General features: G+C 48.1%; 1 protein-coding gene across 6 annotated transcripts in view; it reads right to left on the bottom strand.

Annotated features, from left to right (window-relative positions):
• The window catches only part of LOC139765190 (plexin-B-like), a 538550-nt gene that overhangs the window by 43592 nt on the left and 469629 nt on the right, over positions 1 to 25329 (bottom strand). For all 6 annotated transcript variants that reach the window (XM_071692470.1, XM_071692474.1, XM_071692472.1 and 3 more), the window contains exons 9-11: positions 7596 to 7868; positions 5981 to 7184; positions 4363 to 4505 (exon numbers count right to left, since the gene is read on the bottom strand). In XM_071692470.1, coding sequence (XP_071548571.1) covers positions 4363 to 4505; positions 5981 to 7184; positions 7596 to 7868 — 1620 coding nt within the window. The remainder of the gene's footprint in view (positions 1 to 4362; positions 4506 to 5980; positions 7185 to 7595; positions 7869 to 25329) is intronic.

Raw genomic sequence — 25329 nt, 5'->3', positions numbered from 1 at the left:
TTCGAGCTGCAGCAGCCCCTGAATGGGGAGTCCTGGAGTTATGGTAAGTGGAGTAGTGTTGCATCAAACCCAGTAACACACACCCCAAACGATACACTCATACGCATCACAATGATGCACATTATTCCATTGTGTCCTCTCACCTCTCTTATTCCACGGCATCACCGTCACAACTTAACACTCGCTTTTTCATAGCTTCCTCACACATACCTGATATAACAAGTCACCTCATCTCTCTCACTTTTCCTCGACTGTTCTCGGATGTTCTTCCCATTGTGAATCCACCATAATATTTTCTCTATCGTTGCACTGAGTGCATGTAATTGCGGCAGTAACTCCTTAAAACAACCAGGAATCGATAACAAATAACCTAGAACCCAAACAGCAACTGCACACCTTTCCAAACCGTCATCTTCCCTCTAAAATTCCAAGCTTCTCTTGGTCTGCTTCAACAAGCACACCGTGCCCTCCCTGCTGACAGTGGCTCCACTAGCCCTTCGTCTCTGCTTCAGAATTACAACTACCATTATCTACTCCCTCTCTCTCGCTATTTCCACTCATCCGTACAAACGCCACAGTCTGTGTCTAGATCGCTGCAGGCGAACCATGGGATTTAAAGGTCACAGAATCCTTTAATAGGTAAAAACATGAGCTGGGATGAGGTCTCCTAAGTATACGAAAGCTGACAAAAGCAGGGATGCCCAATCCTCCGTGTGATAATCTGTCGTCATGATACCTGCAAGATGCTGACAGTTTGCATACACGACATACAGGCCACTACCGTTAGACGTCTGTATGAGCATCACTTCGCCAGCCACGGGAGTCACGACAGACAAGCACGCAAACCCCGTACAGGAAAAGGCAGCCTACGGCCGATTCGTCTGTTTCATCTTGACTATAATAAAAATGCTTCACTCCCGTCCCTCCGGCTTCTTTAGTCATTGTTCCCCCTACTACCACGCCCCTAAGTCACCTGTCCACCATCACAATAACCCCCACCCTCCCTTCCCCCACTAACTACCACCCTGATGCCTCTCCCTCCGTGTAGTCCACGCTGGCTATGAATATGCATACTGCTCATCCGCCGCTTAAGGCTAATGGCGCAGTTTTAATCTCGGTTTTCAGCATGATGGATGTGCTGGTGATTTCTGGAGAGAGGGAGAGAGCCGGGCCCCACCATCAGCTCGCCGCCACCCGACCGTCCAGCCGCACTCCCAACTCCCAACATTACCCCAACGGTGTGCTGCCCGCTCGCCCTAGACGACCAACCCCTAGCTCTGCTCTCTCAGCTAAGAAAACCAACCACCCCAGACAGCTTCGCCAATTTAGCCAAGATGACCACCCCAGCGTCACTCAACCACCCAAGGCTACCACTCTAAAGCTGGGCCATGCCTCAACAATGACCTCCCGCCAGGGATGACCACCCCAGCCAGTGGTACGCACCCACACAAGATGATTACACACATACACACAGTCGCTTTCCATCCACCCCAGTTTGCCGTCACCCACCTAATATACTTAATGCCCACCTTCCCCAAACTGTGACCCATCTGTTCGTCCTCAAGTGACTCTCAACGTGCTTTAATGCCTTCATCCACCCTTAGTGGCCCAACACGTGCCATCACATACCTACTGCAATAGCTACTCATCGCAACGCCACACCTCCACATCGGCCGGTCACTATCTACCGCTAGTCACCCCAGTAAACAATAGATGATCCTATACAACCACCAAGACCCACTACACAACGGGATAAGAAAAGATTAATCTCATACACAGTACGTTGCTGTTTCACCTACACATTCGTTATCTATTCCTTTCTTCGTGTTCTCCCTCGTCAGCCGTTGAGTATAATAACAAGGCACGAAACACTGCAAAACCAACTACTGTTACATCTGGTACTAAAACTGACCATCGCGTCTCTTACGAAGAACATTACTGGTAATGAAATCCAAAACGCTGCGAGTATTGAACTCACAGCCTGCAATCCTACACACAAGAAGGTCAGAAAGAATATTTTGGTAAAAACATGCATAGCATACATAAACAGGGCCAGAATGCACTTTTTCTGCAAATACATACGTAACACTGAAGCTTTTAATATACGAGTTACAGAACTGAACTGCAAATACTCAACAATACCGCCTAGTAAGAGGAGCTCGAAAAACACATATATCTTACCACAAAAATCTGAGCCTTGACAGCATAGATCTGTCCATTTTCCAAAGGCAGGCATTTAATTCCACCGCCTTCCAAAAGCTCTTACATCATATTTCCTTTTCCTTTACTTTTCTGTCTCTTCATCCCTTTTTCCGTTTTCCATTTCGGGCCTGGCCTCGACGACGGTTTTTCGTTCGTGACCTAAGCCTTCAAAACACACACACACACACACACACACACACACAAAAGCCACAAAAACAGCCGTAAACAACCATACAAAACTGAAGCCCATCAGCGACTAATAATTATTACTCGCTGACCGATGGACTCCTGGTGGGGTGGGGGGGTGGTGGTGTTAATAACGAACATGTTTATCACCAACATTAAAACGGCGGCGTACCGGGCTGGCTGGCTGTCACCGCGAAGAATTACTGCCACAGATGACGCACAGGGCCCCGTACAACAGGCATAATTTATTTCATTACCAGCATATTTCCAATGCCAATTATTGCCGCAGCGGGACAGTTCCATGTCATCCCCGTTTAGCTTCAACACCCATCAGCTGATATGATAATTCTGGGACTTTCAGCCGCCAGGATAAAATAATACGCTTTCAGAAATATCAAACGAGTCGATGAAAATGTGGGCTGTCAGGCTGGAAGATTACACTACGTGTTGTCTATAATTACATCCTTCCCGATACGTACTTCATATAATCAACCTGGTAATCAAGTTTTATCAGGTCTGTTATATCTTCCTTTTTATACGATAATGCATCTATCAGTTCCATTCCCTGGGACATAAAAGCCCCACACACCATCCAGACACACCCTCACGGATGATCAGTGTCATACAGTGTACAGCCACGTCTTCCACAATACTGTGACGTATCTTGATTACTATACTGAACACGGGGGTAATCTACCACGCGCAACAAGTCTCCCCAGCATTTTCAAAAAACCTTCAGGAGCAAAATACATTTTCCAGAGCACATTAAATATGGAGCACTCACTTTTACGATCGCCTTCTACAATACCCCGTCGACTTAACCTGCCCACGCACCGCATCTTACTACCTACTTCCCAATCTCCCTCTTCCTTCGTACCTTCATAACGTACTATCATCGATCCTCATCAACCTTCAATCTGCCATGATACGTTCCACACGACCATGCCGTCTGGTTAACTCTCTTCATTCATTTGCATTTCTAAAGGCTTTCATGAACTATATAACTCTCTCAAGCCTTCATCATCTATTCTCCAGTTCCTTGCTTGCACCAACCAGGTTCATAAAGTTTTCTAACCTACCTGTACCTACACATGACCGAAAGTCTACACAGTTATCAAAGCATAAAAGTCTCATCCCTTTTTTTTTTTCAGCCTTCAGTCAAACCAGTTGTTCATCTCTTCCTCATACTAGTCTTCACAAACTCGCCCAAACCTTGGATCCTGTCCAAATTTTACCTAATATCATACATAACTTCTGCCCACCAGTTCCATGAGACATCGTCGTAACATCTCAAATAGTTATCATTTCCTCACCAAGTCTACCATTACTACCGACCAAGGTACTACCCCGTACATGCTACCAATCACTTAGCACGACTCACGTCCTTCAAAGCAGCTTCCTAATCTCCTTTAAATCAATTTATATCAAACGTTTAAAGAAAAAGGGAAGACCTTTGCCCTTTTCTTGTGATTCTGCAGCGTATACTCTTCACGCCTCCCCTTTCATTCACCGTAATTCTTTTTGTGGTAGATTCAGCCAATTCATCTTGGCTATATTTTCTCTGTAATCGACTCTCATGTACTGCCATTCCACCATGGACTTTTTTTTCTTTAATTCTTTCACTCTTTCTACATAGTTATGGGAAAATTCCATTCTTAAGCAACAGTGACATCTAACAGTTCATTATTCCCACGTTTCCATAACTCCTCTTAAACATCATTTAATCTGGATCAACAATCTAGTTCCTACAAGTTACTCAATTACCTATACAACTGCACTGGTCTTATTTCCTCTCTAACTTTCAATGGCTGCTACTGCTGTTTATTAGTCTCCAGACTGGAACCTCTGGAATGAGACAATGACTGACAATGGCCGACCCTCTCACGAGCTCTTTCCAGAACGGGACAATCAAAAAAGACTATATTACTTCCCCGTCCCCTGCAGGAACTACTGAGAAAAGGCGGAAGTCCTTACCTTCGGATCGCTGAGGATGGGATGGTCTGTGACCCCGGGGAAGAAGACCTTCATGACGTAGGTGCGGTGGTCCAGGGTGGGGATGCCCGACGACTCCAGGTCCGCCGTCAGGTCCGTCATGTCTGTCTGAAGCTCGGCGAACGCTGCCACCAAGGAAGAGAAACAGAGAAATGTTAGGGTCTGTTTAACCACCTATCTGCAACTCCACCAACGCCCCTCATGAAGATATAGAGAGAAGAAAAAGGCTAGCACGTTTCTGCCTCTGCATCTGCTAATACTTTAACCTGAAAGACGAACAGGTTAGTGTCTGTCTACCTATGTCCAGGTTAGTGTCTGTCTACCTATGTCCTTAGCTCAAAGAACGCTGCCATGGAGGTAGAAGGGAGAAGTCACAGTGTGTGCGTATCCGTCTACAGATATACCAACATTGCCACAAGGTAGGAAAGAAGTTTGTTTCTATTTCTGCAGGCAGCACTACCACCGCTGGGACACTGAAAAAAAAAGTGCATAGCTTCTTCCTTTTGCTCCCCTGCGAGGCAACCATGAAGAAATTAATGGCTGCTTTACTACTCCAGCAAGAAGTTAGCTTACCCTTGACCCTCTTACTCCCCCAGCTAATGGGTAACACATCTGACATGCCCCAAGTTCGTGCTTAATTCGTACCTGATCCCCTCACTCCCACAGAATAGCTCACATTTTACTCTCTTACTCTTTGGCCGATGACTAATTTGCCCTTGACCCTGCCACAACCCCAGCCAGTGACTGCCGAGCTTTTGATCTCCTCCCTCCTTAAACCACTGACTCACTAGTCTCTGACCCCATCACTTCCCCAGCTTGCGACAAGCAAGCCCTTCTCTCGCTCTCTCCCTCGCCGGTGACCAGTCGTGTCAGGGAAGTGGCCACAGGGAATGGACCAGTTAATTGGCGACATAAGACTGTTGACGGAGAAAACAAAACTGACAAGAGGCGAGCTCCACCACACTGCACGTACTCTTATTCCCAACACGCCTCACTCCCAGATGAGGTCTCTTTCATCGTCAGCAATTCTATGAAGGCTTTTAAGAGATTCCCTCTCCTGTTGTGCTCACAATCAGACTAATATGACGGGTTGCCTTTGATGGCCCTGTCATTCACCAATGGTGAAAATCACGGCCTGAGAGATGGCATCCATTGCAGATGATCCATAAAATCCTAATATAACAAAACTGATCCTTCTGCCTGGACATACGTGCCCTTCGCACAACCCAATGCTGAAATTAAGACGTCTCCACACAGTGGCAGGTCAGAGGTGGCGGATGAGTTTGCGGGGTTTGGCATCACGTCATTGTGGGTGGGCTGGCGGGCGTGTTGACAGAGGAAACACAGCTACCAATTAGTAGGCGGGTAAAGACGGGAGGGAGGATGGCTTACCTAGCAACACCAGCGGCTGCAGTCTTACACACACGAGTGGACAGGCTTCATTTAGCAAGTGACACCTAACTTGGATAGACCTGATTCACACTGTCACTTGTCATAAATGTCATTTAACATCTAAACTAGGTTATATGACTGACACACCTGACATATGACGGCCGCTACTCAAGAGGTCCAGTGATGACGGAGGGAGAATAACACTCACCTTGTTTACACTCAGTGCGGACGTGACTCTCGAGGCTGTCCATCTGCAGCTGCATCAGCTTGTACACTCGCTCTGCCTGGGACGACTTGCGGCGGTACACGGCCAGCACCACAAAGGACGCAAGCACTAGGAACAACGCGCCGCCTGCTAGTCCGGCAATGCCCTCCGGAGTCAGAGGGAAGCGCCGGTTCCTCTCATAGCGCAGGACGCCCAGCGGGTAACGGAGGTATTGGCCTACGTGCACTACCACCAACGGCAGCCGCTCAGGGGTCGCCACGCCGCGCTCGTCAGTGGGATCTGGTTGGACTTCTGGCGGCGTACACACGAGCTGTGTGCCCGCCAAGGACGTCACGTTACACACCGCGGCTCCGATTGTTACACGGACATCGCTCTCGTCTGCCGCGTCGTTGATGTGCTCCCCTTCTATCACTAACGTGTCGCCCTTGTAGAGTTTGACTCCATGGGGGAAGGCGTAGTACTGGGGGTCTGGCAGGTAGGTTAGGCGGGACCGCACATTGGGGAAGTGCTTCCTCAGATGCAGAACGGAAGCGACGCCGTCCATCACGAAGCCAACGTCTACAGCTACTTCGTCTCCGTCATGGTCTCGTCTCCGTGGGGACCTCTGCGCCTTGTGAGATCTTCTGTTGCGACTTCGGCGACGGCGGCGCACGCTGTCGTGTGCTTCCAGAATAGCTAAGACAGCATCACGGTCCAGCGGCGGTGAAGGGCACTCCATCTGATCTGAGCTCAAGACGCGACATGCGGAAGAATTGAGAACACGTTCGAAAAGATTGACAGTGATCCGTGGTGCCTGTATAGCGTCTAGGTGAGTTCCGTGGACTGTAACGAGGCGGCCACCACCCCATGGACTTCGCAGAGGCTTGAGTTCGAGGACCTTCGGGTCCGGCGAGTAGGTGAAAGGCGAGGCAAGAGTTCGACGCGCCCCGTCCACCGTCACCGTTAGAGTTCTCACTGTCCACGGCAAGCTGTCGCCCTCCTTACTGTCGTCCCCAGAAACCGGCGCCCGCGAGGTGACGCAAACCAGTCGGTGCGACGACGACTGCGTCTTGTTGACGGCGCAAGGAAGGTCGTCGAGCTTGGCCGACACGTGCGATCCCACGTTAAGGAAGCGGCCGCTGATGGAGAGCACAGTACCGCCTGACGCTGGCCCGTGCGTCGGCCACACTCCCGTCACGCTCACGTTCTGAGGACAAGAGAAGGAGAGTTGAAGTTACAATCAAATGATGTAGGTAGCTAGAGAGTGGATATCATACACCCACGGCAGCTCAATATCACAAAATAAATTCTGGCAAAAAAAAAAAAAAAACCTTCCGTGGTTCCCAGGGAAGCATTTTGAACTGCTTGAACCAATACTCATATCGTTCATAAATATAAATACCATACAAAGAACCCTTAAGACAGGTGAGGTTTATAATACGTCCAAGTGCAAATACCCTGTACAACGCCTGCGTCGATGTACTTCTGTACGCAGTGCACTTAAATGTCTCCACTGAGTAAAACAAATTTCAAAACACAAGCTATCAATAAAATGTTTCCCTCATGTAAGAAAATCTTAAAAGCTAAATAACAGCAAGGTAACCAGCTGGCTCCTCACCGTGTATGTGAACTTCACAGTGGACTGGGTGGTGCCGGCCGGGGTGGTCACAACCACAGGGAACTGGAGATCAGTGGACGAGGGTCCCCCGTGTCCCAGCGGCGCGGGACTGGTCCGGCACGTGATCTTGACGGACACGAAGTACTCGTGCACATGGCACGGCACGTTACCGATGAAGACGTTCTCTTGCACGTCCTCCTCCCGGAGCCCTAGGTTACTGCCCTCGATGGTGACCAAAGTGCCTCCCTCCAGGGGCCCAGCTAGAGGCTGGATCTGAAACAGGACAAGTTTTGGGATGATCGGCTGCTCCTGACGTATCACACTCGGTAGTATCCCGAAGGGAAACACCAAAGGATTCCCAGGATGTACCTTCATGATCTATACAAGTGTTTATAGAGAATTACTTTTCACAACCAAGTGACCTAACCTCCTTAACGGTGTCAACTCTGGCCAATGCAATTAGAATAAAATATAAATTTGGCAGTTCTCAAAGAGCAACACACTGAAGTGGCAAAGGTGAAGTCAATCCCTAAAAATCCAGAGTTTTTTCTTTTGACTTACTTCCCCTCCCCAACATCTCTGACATTCTAAAATCACTCCCGTTTGAGTCCCAAATTTTAGAAATATAGGACGTACAATTCAGTTTTTGTTAAAAAGTACTACATACAGTATTTGTTGAGTGTTACAGGCAATCAGTTTAGGAATCACCGATCCTACAGTGACAACTGATTTCCAGGAGACACTCAGCTGCCCTTATTTCTTATCTTTTTTTATCAAAGTTTTTATAGGCAGGTCACACAAATGTCAAAACACACTGTAAAGGGTGACAAAATAAAATGCAAAAATGTTTGCAGGGGGGATGTAGGGCTGTATGTGAGGTGGCTGAGTAAATACATGGGTGAGGTATGTTAGTTCAACCACTCTGTGTACCAATCCACAAGTTGCAGCGTGGGCTAGACATTACACGTATTTGCTAAACCTGAGCGTTTAGGTGAGGTGGTGATCTTGGAGGGATGAAGGAGGAAGGGGAAGTAGGGGGGGGGGGGATATAGAAAATGTTGCGTGTAATGGTAAATAACAATGGAGTGGGGGTTAGGAAGAAAAAATGGTAACTGCAAGGAGCAGCGACGACAGAGACATTCCGACCCGTATCACAATGATCGCCTCACGTCCCGCCCCTTATCATATACCACGCCTTGGTCTTCATATCCGTCATCAACTATCAAACTTATTCAGGACGACCACTTCATCCTGGGATATGTATGCCTAGGAATAATCATCGGCCAAACACCAAAAAATCCGGTGCAAGTTCTCAGTCTAGCACTGTAAGGGCCAGGACTATTATAATGGGGTACAGACATATCCGAATCAGAACTTGATCCTATATGAGATATAACTCGTGAGTCATGTCATGTACCAAATAAGCATACAACACTACAAAACAGAGTGCCACTTTCTCAAAGTCTTAACGTTTTATGAACTCTAAACACATCACTGACAAATGAATTCCTACTCCTAAATCTGGGTTTTGCTAACCCATGAACCTCATTAATGTAATTATGTACGCGCACAAATGAAATTCTCATCACTGCTCTACTGTCCGTATGATCTCTAATCCCCGCGATTTCCCTTACACACTGCTCTCATGTCCATATAATGGTGCTGACATGCATGCAATGTGCACATATATGTAATCGATATATGGGACCTTAAGAGACTTTTATATTGTCTAATGGACTGGGGAGAAAGAATACTACTCACGGTATCTCCTGCGTGTGCAGGGGGCGGGGCCTGAGGGCTGGGAATCCTCCATTCCTGTATTAGTTTCCAAACGAAGAAACGGAGGACAGAGCCAAGTGATGATTTCTTTTTCCAAAGGCACTGTCACACAAGAACTCTTACATCACAAGAAAATTGTTGAAACAGGTTCAGCAACGCAAAAACAAAATGTTCCTACCCTCCACACACACACACACTGGTCACATGAAAAGTTTCCTAGTGTCACATACTAGGCTGACAGCACTGTTTAGGGATTTTCTAAAGTAATCGATGTTTCCAGAGCGGGACATCCCATCACTGATTCAATGGGAGCAAACTGGGTCGCCATTCTCCGTTAAAAAAAGGGATGTATCCATATTATTTGTAAAGAAGCTTAGCGGAGGACCAACTCGTTCTGTTTTGTTGACAATGATGACGTCATGGTCAAATAACGGTTGCGCTGCGATCTATATTTAAAAATACTTGAATAATCTTTGCTTGCATTTCAAAGATTTCATTTACAATAACAATTTTTGGTCTCATATATTTCAGGCAAAAATGGGGAAAAAATTAAAAACGATATATTCCGATACAATACTTTAGACTTTTAAGTGATCGAACACAGCAAGACAATAAATAAATATGGCGGCATTCACTCTGATGGAGTACCCGGGTACCAGTTTCCGTAAACTTCTGCAGTCCAAACAGACAAAAAAGTGATAAATCAACCATACCGTCGATTTTCCGGTCATTTTTAATATACAAAACCGCGTCATATGGCTCATTTATCTGACCCAGACGCTACTTCGCTCACGTGAAAATACATAGAATACATAAATATGCTGACCCCACTTGCGGTGAATATTCATGTTCTCGATACATGAAGCCTTCAGCTTACTCCTGTCCTTTGACTCGTTTATCACAACTGTTTATATATGTATGGACTATGGATACACACAGCAATGTGTATTTATGCAGTAAAACATGGCGCTTGCAGCCCATCTCTGTAACATGACTAAAATTCACTTGTAAAATTTTCATCGCTGATATCTGTCGAGTGTCTAGCGTTTAGGCCATGCCATGGCAATATGGGTAGGAGCAAGTGGTAATTAAACTGACTCCCACCCATCACGCTGGGCACTTCCACCTCTGCCATCCACCCCGCTGGGACACTTCCACCTCTCCCATCCACCCCGCTGGACACTTCCACCTTTCCCATCCACCCCACTGGGTAGTTAAACCTCTCTCCAGCGAGCCAAGCTCACTCTTGCGCCTGGCAGCTACAACACAGCAGCAGATTGCCTCACCCTACGTCATCGTTCGTGTGTCTGTTTCTACCACCTGCCCTCCCACTGGCGGGAATATAAAGAAAAACAAGTCGAGCCAATCAACTTCACAAACACGTGTCGTCATGCATCATCGTGCGTATTCCTGACACGGCTCCCATCATTGGCTACCCACAAAACCAGCGGACCAATCACCAGAGGGCTTCCATACGTCATCATCGGTATTCCTGTCACCTGGCTTCGTTCCCAAGCTTCTGACATCTGAAATTATGATGGCAAGAACGGAAATGGGACCGGGAATTGTGGTCTCTGGGGGGCGCGAAAATGAGAGTACAATAAGAGTAGCGACGAGGCTATGATGAGATCCAGGTCTGCCGTGGGAGGGCAGACAAATGAGAAACAAATGGCTTACAAGGGTAAAACAGAGATAGTTTCAAATAACAACTGAAGGACAAGTCCTGAGCAGAAGACGGGGGTGAGTGATAAAGGTCAAGACGAGTGCAATAAGAAGCACCCTGGCGGACATCAGTGACGGGAGAGTAACCCAAGCAGGTGAACAAACCCATAACAAAAGCAATACCAACAATTTGACGGTGGCTAGATTTTTGACGGAATGTTAGTCGAGCGGCCTCCCGCCACCTGCAACACTCGCAGGGGGATGGGCTGGCGAGATGGGAGAGAAAAGCGACGTAGGTGGGGAAAAAAAGAAAAAAAAAAAATAGGGGGAACAGCTTAAGAAGGGCCGTGGAGGCGAAGGAGGCGAGGAAATGAAAAGGACAGTGGGCAAAAGTTACGACTGAAAGGGGGGGAGAACTGGAAGGAATGAAGAAGGTGCAAGATTATAATCTCTATCAACTTTAATAACAACAACACTTGTACCCCACAGGTTCCAAAAACATAATCGTCCCGTCCCATGTAATGACAACTTATGAACGTCAGTAGAGTGGGGGGGATGAAGAAGACAGAAAAGAGACAGGATATAAAAATAGTGTTAAAAAATGACTAGACCAAGTAAACTGAACAAGAGGGGTTCCGGGCGCTGGTAACAGCCACATATAAATACGTAATTTGCACGACACAATAAGGTTCGCCGGTAACGCCCCACCCCCTAGCGAGGAACACCTCCTACTGCTTTTTTTCCCCCCTGCTGTCTCTGCACACACGTGCTTCTTCCCACAAATTCCCCCTCTCATATGCGCACTTTTCTCCCGCCGTCCTCCCCCAACTCATTTGTGTGGTGTCGGCAGTCGGATGACATGGGGAATACCTGGGTGCTGGGGATATGGTGGACTGGTCACTGGTCAGGCCCGACTACCGAAACGTAGAACACTTTATTATGCGTTGAAGGCTGGTTACTTCTGGTTACTTCTCGTGTAAAAATGTCCTCTCCTGATTTAGAATCATACGTATGTAGCTGTGTGTGTGTGCATGTGTGTGTGTGTGTGTGTGTGTGTGTGTGTGTGTGTGTGTGTGTGTGTGTGTGTGTGTGTGTGTGTCTGGGGGGGGTGCTCCTTACGACACTAAAATCACAAATCTATTTATCGAAGCTAAATGTATACTTAATATATTAATATAACCCACTGATATAGGTGGCCAGGTTAGTGTTCCGTGCGATTCCCCTCGTGCACCAACACCTCTCCTCTGAAGCCACTGGAGGGAGAATCGTGTCAGGTGTCGATCCCATATATTACTTTGTCATTGCCACGCCCCGCCGGCAAACCCCAGCCGAGAGACATGGCCATTACCCTTGCCTACCCTACGCCGCCCCTACATGCGCTCACAATAACACTGTTTACATGACAAATCACCCCTATTCAATACCCGTTGACTCGTACCATAGATAAGAGTACGGTCTGTAATTTGTGCGTGTAGGGGTACACTCTGTGACGTTAAAGTGACACCTCCTGGGGTGGAGACGTGTAGGAACACCAATAACTCCTGGCTCACCTATTAATCCCTTCCTCCCTAGCTGACGCCTTCGCCAGCCACGCACGCCTTCACCCGCTCAGCTCTGCCCGACAACATCCTCACCTGAACTCCTTCACATCATCTTCAGTTCACACCCCGCTGTATGGGACCTAATAACCCCATCCTGTTCCTTTTAATCCTCCCTCTTCCTCCATCCTCCGCCCCAAACTTTTCACATCCATATTCAGAGGCGGAGTAGACCCTTCCACGCTCAGAGTTGCAATGTTCCTCACATTCATAATCTATTCCTGTTCACACCACCACCGTACACTGTACCCCACACAATGAGAGAAGAGAATCCACCCACATCCACGTCAATATAATGTACATACACACTTACCGTTCGCACTCCTTGATATCCATGTACAGTGTCCTATAACACCCACACTCCCCCCTGACCTGCACCCAACCACCCAAAACACTGTCCTCCACACCCGTAGCTCTCCTATCAACCATTCAAACACCTAAACCGGTACACTGAACACGAAGTTTTAAACTACTACCCTGTGGCCCTACAACACTATCGGTACTCTTGACTATAAACACTTCCACCATTAAACTATACTATCCACACCCATACTTCACCTCCAAACCACTCCATACAAACCAATAAACTTCAAAGCGAACATTCTTACAAATACAATGTACTGGCATATTTACACTTTCCCTTCACCCTTTCACTTAACTGCACTTTTACACTCACACTGTCCCCCTAACACCCAATCCACATTCCAATGCATACCTTCATCCACATCCACCCCTCACCGTCTACAGTGAAGTCTTCACAAGCTGCCTCCCGGAGCCAAGAGGTAAAGCATGAGAGTCAAGGCGTCACTGCCCTAGAAGCCCACCATTCACGGCCAATCTACCTCCCTGTACATCACATAACCCATGACCGCGTCTGTGTGACGTCTCCTTCACTCGGCCGGTCCCCGCCATCTGCCTCCTCCCCTCCGTCTGTTCCTGCGCCACTACCACCATCAACAGGACCCATTTCCCGGGGCCATCGTGATGGACACGACCATCAGCACAATCATCATTAACACCACTATCACCATTATGAACAGCACCATCATAAACCCCGGAGTTCCTGCATGCCACTCGTCATCTTCATTCTTTAACGGAGACAATATACCACTTTACGCCTCCATAATTTCTGATACGAGAGCCTTTCTAGGCGTCGACGGGGCGTGAGTGATACTTCCCCAAGGAGAATCAGGTGGAGGGAGGTGGCGGGGTGGTGCTGAGGTGCTGAAGGGGGAAAGATACTCGGGGGAAGATAGTGGGAAGAAGCTAGTGAAGTTTCTGAAAAAAGAAAAATGTTTGTAAGAAGAGCCATGACGGTGGAAGATAGTATTCAAAGGCGGGGAGACTGTGGTAAGGCTAAGTATCAAGGAGAAATGAAAGGAACTCGTGATGATGTGTAGTAAACAGGTATAAAAAATGTAATGCGTGGAGTTTAAGAAACTGTGAAGTGGAGAAGATGTAACAAGCTAGCAAAGGGAGCTGGAGAGTCAATATAGAGGGGAGGTACTGCAGGAAAACTAATGAATTAAATTGGGATGACTCTTAAAGTGGGGTGGAATTAGGGAGAAGTTAGTCAATATAGCTGAGGCGACAGAGAAGCTGGAGAGGTTGTAAAGTAGGAATCAGGGAGACGCTGGGGAGAAAGAAGCTTGTAAAATATAGCTGAGGAGATAATACACTGGGGATATGTCAGGCACGAGCTGGTGAATGTAGCACTGGAGGCAGCAAAATAAGGAGGCAGAAAGGAAGACGGTTGGTGACTATAGATGGCAGAAGGCTAAAGGCAGTACTGGGTATGGTATACCGCAGAGAGGAGCTGATGGATTATAAGGAGCTGGAGAGGACAGAGATCCTCCGGTGTCGATGATGGGGTGTCAGAGAGGAAGGTGGTGATGACATGAGTGACATGCTGTTGTTCAGGGCTCCAGGTGAATGTTACACCATCAGTCTTCCGGCGTATGGAAAAGGCAGGCGTTGCTAGTACTATGCAGCAGAGGAGGAGGTGTAGTACAGGATGGCATGCGAAGTGAGACTCACAATAAATGGAACTCCTGAAGAGAAATGAGGTCTCTACTTACCAACGCCAGCCTGGTACCAGGGACATAGATGGCCACCACTTACCACCAATTTACCAGACAAGTGGCTGAGGTGAGCACCAAACTAACTCAAGATATTACACTTGACAAGACCAGACACCAGCTCACCACAGACAGACACCATCTACACACACACACACACACACACACACACAAACCTCAAGGACGGTAATATAACTTTACGGGCGGCTGAATGAGGAGTGCAACAACTTTACGAATTGTGGGTGGAGCCTCAATGATGGTGAGTGTAATATCCTCATGGATGAGTGTACGTGCCCTGCAGGAACGCTACAAACACGGTTTGGCGCTTGCAACACTCACGGGTGGCGCCTTCGACAACCTCAAGGTTCGTGGCTATCTATTAGGCAGTAACTGCGCGGCCTCATGGTTACTAGAACCTTTAAAGGTGGAGACTTAAATCTCCTAAGCACCGACTGCAACATCACACAAGACAGTTGCGACATCACAAGGAGGGGCCACTACGGTATCTCTGACGGCGACTGTAACAATCGCACGAAGAACGACCCTGCCAACTGACATACGACGAATCTAACGAACTCAGAGGCTTGACAGTGCCAGGAAAAGTCAACGACGACCCATGGACGAGGACTGTGGCAGTGTCATGGACCGCGACCGTATCCTGTCAATTATGATCACAACCTGGCGGACGGCGACTTAGACACGATCACAGCCAAGAGACAATAAGCGATTACGAAAACCTAATGACTAGGGGATTACATCCCTCCGCCCGGTGATTATGACCGCACACAGTCAGCCATTACGACAACCTCTACGACTACGACACGACAGGTGTCAAGTACAGACAACGTCCAAGGCTGGAGGGACACCTTGGAAGACTTCGATCCAGCTCGATGATCAAAGACACCAAGACAAGACGTCTGCCGAAAATGAAATACACTCGGAGGTACCGGCAATAATACTAGGGCGGCGCACATACAAGGGGTCTTAATAGCCTCGTCCAGTAACGAGGACAGGGGAACGACGACGCCTCCTCAGGGCCGCGGACGCCTTGAGGCCATTATTAATCGCACTTAATTACATGCTACCGCAGCACGGAGGAGGAGGCGTCATCCCCATCGTCACTACGGGGCTAACGACCGCTAGAACGCACCGCAATCAGGGAGGGGGAAACACGCATCAGCAGCAACATGACGCTACCGCAACAAGTAGACACGTACAACCAATGCCTCCCTCCCACGGTGATCGTTAATTACTGATCTTATTAATCCACTTTCGAAGAAACAGACCAATATGTAAAAGAAGACCAGTTGTCAAGACCTCTGGGGGGGGGGGGGGTCTATCACTGTGAATCACGTCCATAAATATTCTTGGTTATTCACCCCCCCCCCCCCATAACCGGGGTTTCCGGGGAAGCCGGAGGATCCGACCGCAGACGAATATGGTAATCACAGGGAAGCCTGGACACGGAAAATGGGTTTCCTAGAGGGGAGCACCCGCGAAATTATTGACTCCGTGTTTCTGGGCCCATTTCCCAGCTGAATATTTTATCATGTTGTGGTTATAAAGGATGATGAGGGGACATAAGCTTTCGCGAAGACCATAAGCCTGACTTAGAGAGAGTAAAGGCAGCACATTAAATGGATCAGAGAACCAGGGGTGCCGGTCACAATGAACGGCGTTCATCACGGTCGCCGCTGCCGCCACGCCGGGGGAAGACTTCCAGAGCTGGAGACGCTGTCCAGCGACAGAGGACCTCCGATCGCCTGGGTAAGACAAACCTCAAGTACCACCAGGAAATACTACCTGATGGAGATGAAGACGAAGGACCCGGAAAAAAAATGCACAGGGGAAGTAAATATTCAAAAGAGAGCATTCTTAACAATCATTCTCGGGAGGGAGAATCGCTTCAAAGTGTCGTGGATGCGACAGAACCTAATGTAGAAACTCTAGCGGAAAGGAGGGAAGACAACAAGTACCATAGTGGGATAACAATGATGATGAAGCCTGAGCAAGGGAGGAGGCAGAAAGGACAAAGTGAAGACTATAAACCCATGGTAGGAGGAGAAAAAAAAAGAATCATAAGGACCACAGCATAGAAAACTGAAAATAAAAACTGACCTGAGAGGCAGGACGCCTCAACGGGGGAAAAAAACAGAAAAAGGATAGCCGGATTTTCTACTCTTCCCGATATGAGCGTATCTAATGAAGGCCATTCACAAAGTCTGACTTACTGGGCATCGACTTAAGTTTGGCCTAAGCTAACATGACAGGATAAAAATATCATCTTATATTCTCTCTTTGTGGTATCATCAAATTTTCACAATATCTCTACTATCTTCCGGATTTCTAATGTCTGGATTTCTGATGATGTCCTGCACATCCACACTTCCGGGTGGGCTGATGCACTGGCCATCACAACCTCTACTGTGAGGAAAATGATGTAGTGGTTGACTACAAGCGCCCAGGTCAATCTCGCCTGGATGCGACAGAAGGTCCGCAAGAATGACTACACTGTACGTGATTACCGAGTGTTTGATAAGTGTCCTCATGAATTTCTACTCATATGCACTGGGTATGAGTGAGTTATGTGCGTGAGGTTGTGAATGAATGAACGCACACCTGTAGTTGTGAACATACTGCCGCTCGGTCACTCCGGCCACGGTACTGGTCCTCGAAGACTTGCCCCCTTTCCCCTCCACACTAGAACCTAGGACAAAAGTCTCCCGGTTGTTGGGTCTGGGTCGAGCCAGAGCTGAGCGGCGGGGTGTAGGGGGCGTGCGCCCTTGCGGAGTCCCAGAGTGTGGTACTGCAGGAGGAGGAAGAGGAGGGAGGGAGGGGTCGCGGCTGAATGACTCGCTAAGTGTATGGTAATGTCGAGGGGAGTAACAACCTCCCTGACAGAATGACGGAGGGGCGACGGCTGGAGGATGACGACGGAGGAGGAGGAGGAGGGGAGGAGAGAGAGAGAGAGAGTCGAGGGGCAGGACAGTGAGGGGAGACTGGAATATGTAGCAGCAGAGGAGGGTAAAGGAGCACCCTCCGGTGGGGAGAAGAACCACAAAAGTTTAACTGCATTTCCGTCATAATCATCACATCCAATGCAAAGCTCCCCCACACCCCAAGTCCTTACAAGCTCTTCACTTCAACAGCTGTGCCTCTTCCCATTATCATCATCTTCCAGCAACACACCTCAATGAGGAGATAAAGGGGACTGACTGTCTTGTGGAGGGGCAGGAGGTAGTCTACCACTTGGGGAGGGGCAGGAGGTGGTCAATGACTCTCGTGCGGGGTCAAAAAAAAAAAACAGTCCACGGGCCAGCCACCAGACACGACGGCCGCACGTCTGGGACACTCACACAGTGTAGCTTCTGTGGTGGACGCATCAACAATCAGCTTTTGTACCGCCGGAGTTAAGAATGTAACATGCACCCCTTGTGGTGAGGGACGCCAACATCCCAACGACGAAGAAGGCAAAAACGTAGAGGGGGAGAGCAGTAATGAGGTTAAAAAAAAAAAAACGAGGAATATGATAAGACAATAAAAGTAAAAAAAAGGAGAGGGGAAGGAAAATGATTAAAAAGAGGCTGATGAGAGAAGAAGAAGAAGAAGAAGAAGAAGAAGAAGAAGAAGAAGAAGAAGAAGAAGAGGAAGAAGAAGAAGAAGAAGAAGAAGAAGAAGAAGATGGAGAAGAAGAGAGACAGATCCCCCCTCCAAAGATGCGGGCGTTTAAGGAACACCCAGGAGAGGGCACGACGGGGGGTTAGGCAGGAACATTAGGATGAGAAAGTAGATATGCAGATGGGCGAGGATGGCCGGGTCGGTCCTCGGGCGGGCGAGCACCCAGGTACGTGGGAGTCGAGGCCTGGGAGGCAGGCACGGCCACGGAGGTAAGGCTGAGGAGAACCGGCAGAACAACACGACATTTTAAGAGAGAGAAAAGTATATACCGACATGATGTTTAACCCGAGCCTCGCAGCAGACACAAACGCAGGAGAGAGAAAGAGTGTGTGTGTGTGTGTGTGTGTGTGTGTGTGTGTGTGTAAGTGGGGGGGTGTGGGGGGGCCAATGGCATTCCTACAAGGGAGAAACATGGCCAAGACGATGATGGAGAAATACACACACATTTTATATATATATATATATATATATATATATATATATATATATATATATATATATATATATATATATATATATAGACAGAATCAGCATGATCGAAAACATTTCTGATCCTGCTATACACACATTAAGAACACTAACGGTAATGGTGGGCGATCCATCATGACCTCATAATTAAGACAAATGCGGGAGAAGACAGACGAGATGATATAATTATGTGAGGGGGTCGGGCAAACAGTAGCCAGCGGACAAGAACGGCGCTGCCTGCGCAGCGCAGCACGGAGATAGCGCAGCAAGAGACGATCTACGGAAACCGGAATGGAGGGTAGGAAAATACAAGAATGAGAGAGGAGAGAGAGAGAGAGAGAGAGAGAGAGAGAGAGAGAGAGAGAGAGAGAGAGAGAGAGAGAGAGAGAGAGAGAGAGCTTGTCACACGAAAGAAAAATGAGATGAGAGAGGCACAAGGTCATGATACATGAAGGGTAATGGATGAGGTGGGGAGAAGGGGAGAAAGCTATGATGCTAGGTATGGGGAGGGACTCTCTGCTGAAAAGGGAATAAAGGCGAGTGTGTGTGTGTGTGTGTGTGTGTGTGTGTGTGTGTGTGTGTGTGTGTGTGTGTGTGTGTGTAGGAGGGGGAGGGTAGCGAATGGAAGAAGGACAGAGACTCGTGATACGGGTGGAGTCTGGGCGGTATTGGGGGCTATGGGAGGGGGGTGGGGCCGGTAAGCGTTGGGTGTTGGGTGGGTGGGTGGGTGAGTGGGTGGGAGGAAGGAGGGGTCGGGATGGGGAGGTAAATCCCTGTGAAAAATGGCGTGGCTTGGAGGAAGGTGGGCAGATGGAGGAGTTGGATTATGCAACGGGATTACCGCAAGCCGCAGCGGTCCCAGGTGCTGCCGCCGGCGAAGCTGTAGGGGGATGAGAGCAGAGAGGAGGTGGATGGTGAGCAGGAGGGGAAATGGAGGAGGTTACAGGAGGGAGTCAGGGGGGAAAGATATGAGGATGAAGAAAATGGAGGTTACGGATACGATTAAGGGCAAGATGAAGAAAATGGAAATCAGAAACAAAAAGTATAAGAAAAACTAAGACGCAATGAATAAATACATGAAAACATGAAGGAGGAGGAGGAGGAGGAGGAGGAGGAGGGGCAGCAACAGCAGCAGCAACGGGACGGGCTGCAGATACAGGGCAAAAAAGGAGGAAAACAATGAGAGGAACAGCATCAGGGAGGATGAACGCGGGAGGAGAGCAGTAGGGTGGGACATTACGAGGATAATCAGATGGACGGAAGATAACAGGAGAAGCAGGGAGCTTCGACCCGCGGCCTCGAACAGCCTGGCTGAGCAGAGGTGTAAGAGCCAAGCCTGGTAAGCTGCAAGGAGTGTAAGAGCACAAGCACAGCCTTTATAAAGGTACGCGGAAGATAAGGGACGATAAAACACCAACAGAATATGAAAGAAACACAAAAGGAATGAAATGGCAGTGGAAGATAACACAGAGAGAGAGAGAGAGAACCTAACCACCAATTTACCATTACGTATGATGTGATCCTGCTGTAAGTGCAAGGCAAGCCCCTTAATGTGAGTGTCGTATTTTATACAAGGACGTATCAATCCTTGGCATACAATTGGAGCAATTGCTCCCAAGTGAAGAGCATTCAGCACCTCCTTGGACTAGCGGTTTTCTAACATAAGACTTAGCCTTTTTGTATAAGGTGGTGTTCTCGAGCTTTTTGTATAATGTGGTGTTCTCGAGATAAGATGGATGTTAACAATGATGCAAGGAAAGTACTGTATGTTGAATGACTGAACCAAAGAACCATCAAAATAGGAGGAAAAGTTGTTTGGAGTTTCAGAGAGGGGGGAAAAACATGAGGAAATTTAATTTTAGATCAGTTGAATCTAACTAGGTTTTGTCTGCCCCCACTGGGAAATCCAGTCCAAATCTTAGTTCACAAAGGGAGCTTTGACGAGTCGAGACGTACCTCGGCCAATGACGAAGGGGCGTTGAGAGAGAAACGGAGAAATGCAGATGTTGAGTCACTAGTGTATGAAAGCACTGGGTTATTTGCTGAGGAAAACTGCTGATAAAAAATATGAATAACGTAGGATACCAGACAGAACTCTGAGATCAGACACCGCTGCCTGTAGGGAAAGGAAAGGCTTGCGGTGACAATGGGACCTCAATACTTAGTGCCAAAGTACCCACAAAGTAACGAAGATACAAAAAAGTAAACCCACAACTTATCAGTCTACATCAATAAAAGGAATCTTTTCTCTCTTACCAATACCTCAAAACTCTAAAAGTTCATCTATGCTACTTGTTACCAGTCATCTCGTGTCTGTAATGTACATTCCTCAGCCTTCAACCCAATAAACGCCATGTTTTAAATGTCCCTATGCAGCCGGACCCTCGAATCTAGCCAGACCAGTTGGCGCCATGTCCCATCCCACACCCCGCACATATCCCATCCCACACCTAAGCATTGTATGTAACGGGACGGACAGATGTAATAAATAACCTCAGGACCTCTATTATGGGGGGGTCCTGCAGCTTCGGGACTACGCTGCAGTCAGATGCAGGGGAAAGAATGGAGTAAAAAAAAAAAAAATTCTTCAAAGATCCTACAGTTCATTTAGTCAATTGACGACGATACAGCCAAGACGATTGCGACGTTTCTCACTAGCGGCTTAATGAACCACAAACAGGCGCATAGAAAAGGTTAAAGATTACTCTCAAACTAATTTCTGTGAAAAATAAACGTCATAGACTACTAAAATCGCCCCCACGGTCCTGCGGTTCTACTACATACGACAGTGAGCGTGCCTAATGCCACTATAAAAGCACGTAACAAGATGAGCTTCACAGGCATTCGTTCCGAGAGAAACGCCAAACCCATATCGGCTGCCACCTTTTAAGGAATAATCTCACATGCTCTAAAAAAAAAATAGCTTAAGGGGGTCGTAGTTCAAGGATCTCACGAAGGGGACGTACATTCAATGGCAATTTGTTAATCTCATAAAAGCATCTTTTAAAGGCGATTGCAATAAACAAAAAAAATACTTTACTGGACTTTTTCCCTCTATCATTCAAAAGCTCCTGTCTCATGGGATGGAGTCCGTCCGCATAACTTACAATGATTTCCAAAAGACATCTCTCTCTCTCTCTCTCTCTCCCTCTCTCTCTTTCTCCCGGAGGACCAAGCTGGACTGCTCAGATCCGTCGAGGTATATAAGGGTGCGGTCGTCTACGTGCCTACAGTACCTACCTACCTACCTACACCCATAGCCTCGATGATGGGACACATTAGGTCGATATTTGTCCGGTAAGTTTCTTTGTACGTCACCACTTGGTGTTCGATGTTTCTTAATATTTCGTATAATTACAGCTGTTATATACGATCGGGTTTTCGATTAGTTTTTTCTTAATCTTAATTGCATTCATTTAATTAGGGTGGTGTTCAGAGTTGAGTCAAATCTCTCTCGAAATTAGTAGTTCTTCGGGAATCTTCACCAGTCCACCAGTTAATCATAATTAACTACTAATTAACACGCGACATTAACTGACCTAACCTTAAGGGTTGGGTTAATCAATTTTTAGAATCAACCAATTAGAGAATCTTAACTAATCAAATGAATCAAATTAACTGAACAATCGGTGTAAAGTTAACTAATCCAACATTAGTGAAGTTATATCTACTTGCACGTCTGTCATGCCAACATGGGATGAGTTCTCAGTGAAGACTGGGAATGATGCCTTCCAGGATTTCCCATGAGCAAATTATGATACATTTCTACCGTCTGCGTTCCAAAGAAATAAAAACCAGCGATTCAATTCGTTCGCAGCGGTTCTTAATTGTTGACACGAACTCCATGTAGGCTGCTAACGATTGGCTCACATTCGAACTCGACAAGTTAACCCCACTTTGAAGGAAGGGTGCGTTAGCACGTAACAGTATCTCATCATGTATTTGATGTATCCAAGACCTCCCTCCCTCGTGACGGAAGGGGGGCCTCTTTGGGTACGCAGGCCCCACTCGGGCCCACCTGGCACCAACCTACGTCGATGTATTGTACCCACTATAAAGGAAGATGAACTAGAAGAGGGGGAGAAGAAAGAGTGGGGTGGGAGAAACCATCCCCTGGGGTATAAGGTTAGGGGGGAGAGGCCTGGGGAGGTGGGAGTAAAGAACAACTTGGAGGCCCGGGGTTCGACAAATTAAAAGGGGACACGGGACCGGGATTTGCTTACGACACTCATGAATTGCAAATGACGCTGGAGTCTTAGACTTGGGGGCTGCGACACTCGCGACTCTGCGACTACGGATGACAAAGGCGACGACCAACCCCCCCCCCAAAGCCATCCTCCTCCTCCTCCTACTTCGAACCAAACTGCCGGGCGCCCGATTCGATTTAAACTGTTCCCTCATCCTCAGGCACATTTCGCCTGCAAACATCTTTTTTTTTTTTTTGAGCGACGAGAGAGAGAGAGAGAGAGAGAGAGAGAGAGAGAGAGAGAGAGAGAGAGAGAGAGAGAGAGAGAGAGAGAGAGAGAGAGAGAGAGATTATCTTCTGATTCCGCTTTTCATTTAGGAACTTGGACATTCTTAACTCCTGGGAGGGGGGGGGGGGGTGGAACTTCTCCCCTCTTAACTCTATGACACATATTCATGAGGCGTCACTCCTTATCCAGTGCTCACTCTCTCATTCCCCCCAGAACTCCTCCTCCTCCTCCTCTCCTCCTCCTCCTGAGAACCTTTTCCAATCTCCCCTGCACCGCCTCCCTCCCTTTCTTCCTTCCTTGCCCCCACTTTATACCCCGCCTCATCACTCCTTCCCAACCGTTCTCTCGCAGCAGAAGTTTTGCCACCTGTCGTCGGCTCTCCCTCCACTTGACACTAAGTAAATCACCATTATTCTTATCCCCATCTCCCCCTCTCCAGGTCCCCCTACACACCACCCACTCTTTGATACCTCAGTTCCTCCTCCTTCACACGCACACGATCCATCCTCACCGGCTTTTAGGTTTTCTGGTTCACGTCTTCGAATCTCATCTTCCAACAGCTTTCCCGCTGTCTTTCCGTCCCTCGTCCCCCCCCCCCTCCCTTGCTCACATACCCTCGTCATCTGCAACGCATCACCGGGACACATCATCCTGACACACTGCGCGAGAATGTCGTGGCTTCTTTCTGGTTGTCTTCCAGTAATTCCTTTATCCTTCCCTCCAACTCCCTCTCATCACCTTAAGCTGCCTCCCTCTCCCTCCCCAACAACACCTTCCTCCCGTCATTCCCTTCATGCCACCATATGATGGTTCTCTCGCCACTCTTAAACTCAAGTTCCATTCAACCTCTGCTCTACCACACTCGCGAGTCACGTCAGCTGTTTCTCCTGTCAGTCTCTACCTTAACGTCGCCCCACAGACAGCTACCCCCCCCCTAGTGCTGCCCACCCCCCCGCACTACCTCTACAAGAGTCTTCACTTACACAGTCACTAGAACCCCTCCCCCCAACCAAGCCCGTCCCCTACTCAGTCACACATGTATCCACGTCACATAGGTGATATATCTCCCTCTCCACCGTCACACACAGGCACTTCCCTCACCCCCGTCACACACATGGACACCTATTCCAACGTCACCACCTCCCATACGCATACACGAGCACCTCTTCCAAATCCAACTCTTTTTTTTTCCCCTTCCCATCCTCTCTCCCTCCTCCCTTCCACCCTTCATTCCTTCGTCTTTTCCCTTATCATCACCTACCACCCTCCATCCGCCACCCATTCCCTCGGCTTTACCTTACCACCCGCCATCTGACCATTATGTTCTCCTCTGGTACCTGATCAACCAAACCGTCCGAGGCTGTGCATGCTGCACTGCTGGTATGCTCCAACCATCCTCAGGAACCTGCACACCCAGTAGGAAATGCATAGTTAGCTTATAATTGGCTTTGTGTTTGTCATGTGAAAGGTCGGCAATATTTGTCCCACCATGACTGGTGCTGCCGCCTTGCTGTAGTCACTGGGATCGAGGTCATCCCAGTCCCAACCCCCCCTTATCTCTTCTACATCCCTCCCTCCCTGTTAGTCTCGCACGTTCACCGCTCCAGGAATGTTAGTAGTCAGGCTACGTGTTACAGATAACTCCTAATTGTACGGTTTACCTGTATCTATAACAGTTTGTTTACTGTTTGTTCACATACCGTCTTACTCCCCACCTGCCCATCCCTCTCCCACGCACCTGCTCCTCCCGTCCCACTTCTCCCAACGGATTTCCAGATGGGAAAGCCTTACCTCACGCGACATATATCCTAGCTCGAACCACCACGGGCCTCGGTGGACGAGCAGACAGACGTCTGTCTGTCAGTCTCCACCATCCACACACCGCCCAACAGATTACCGAAATGATCCGCCAATCAAGGCTAACAACGGGTCACACTGGCGTGTGTATTGACCAGGTGGACGGGAAGGTACGATAAATAAATAAAATATATGGAAA

This window comes from Panulirus ornatus, chromosome 53, assembly GCF_036320965.1.
Source record: "Panulirus ornatus isolate Po-2019 chromosome 53, ASM3632096v1, whole genome shotgun sequence".
In the NCBI taxonomy this organism is placed as follows: domain Eukaryota; kingdom Metazoa; phylum Arthropoda; class Malacostraca; order Decapoda; family Palinuridae; genus Panulirus; species Panulirus ornatus.
Note: the sequence above shows the minus strand (reverse complement) of the source record. Positions and strands in the feature narration are given on the sequence as shown.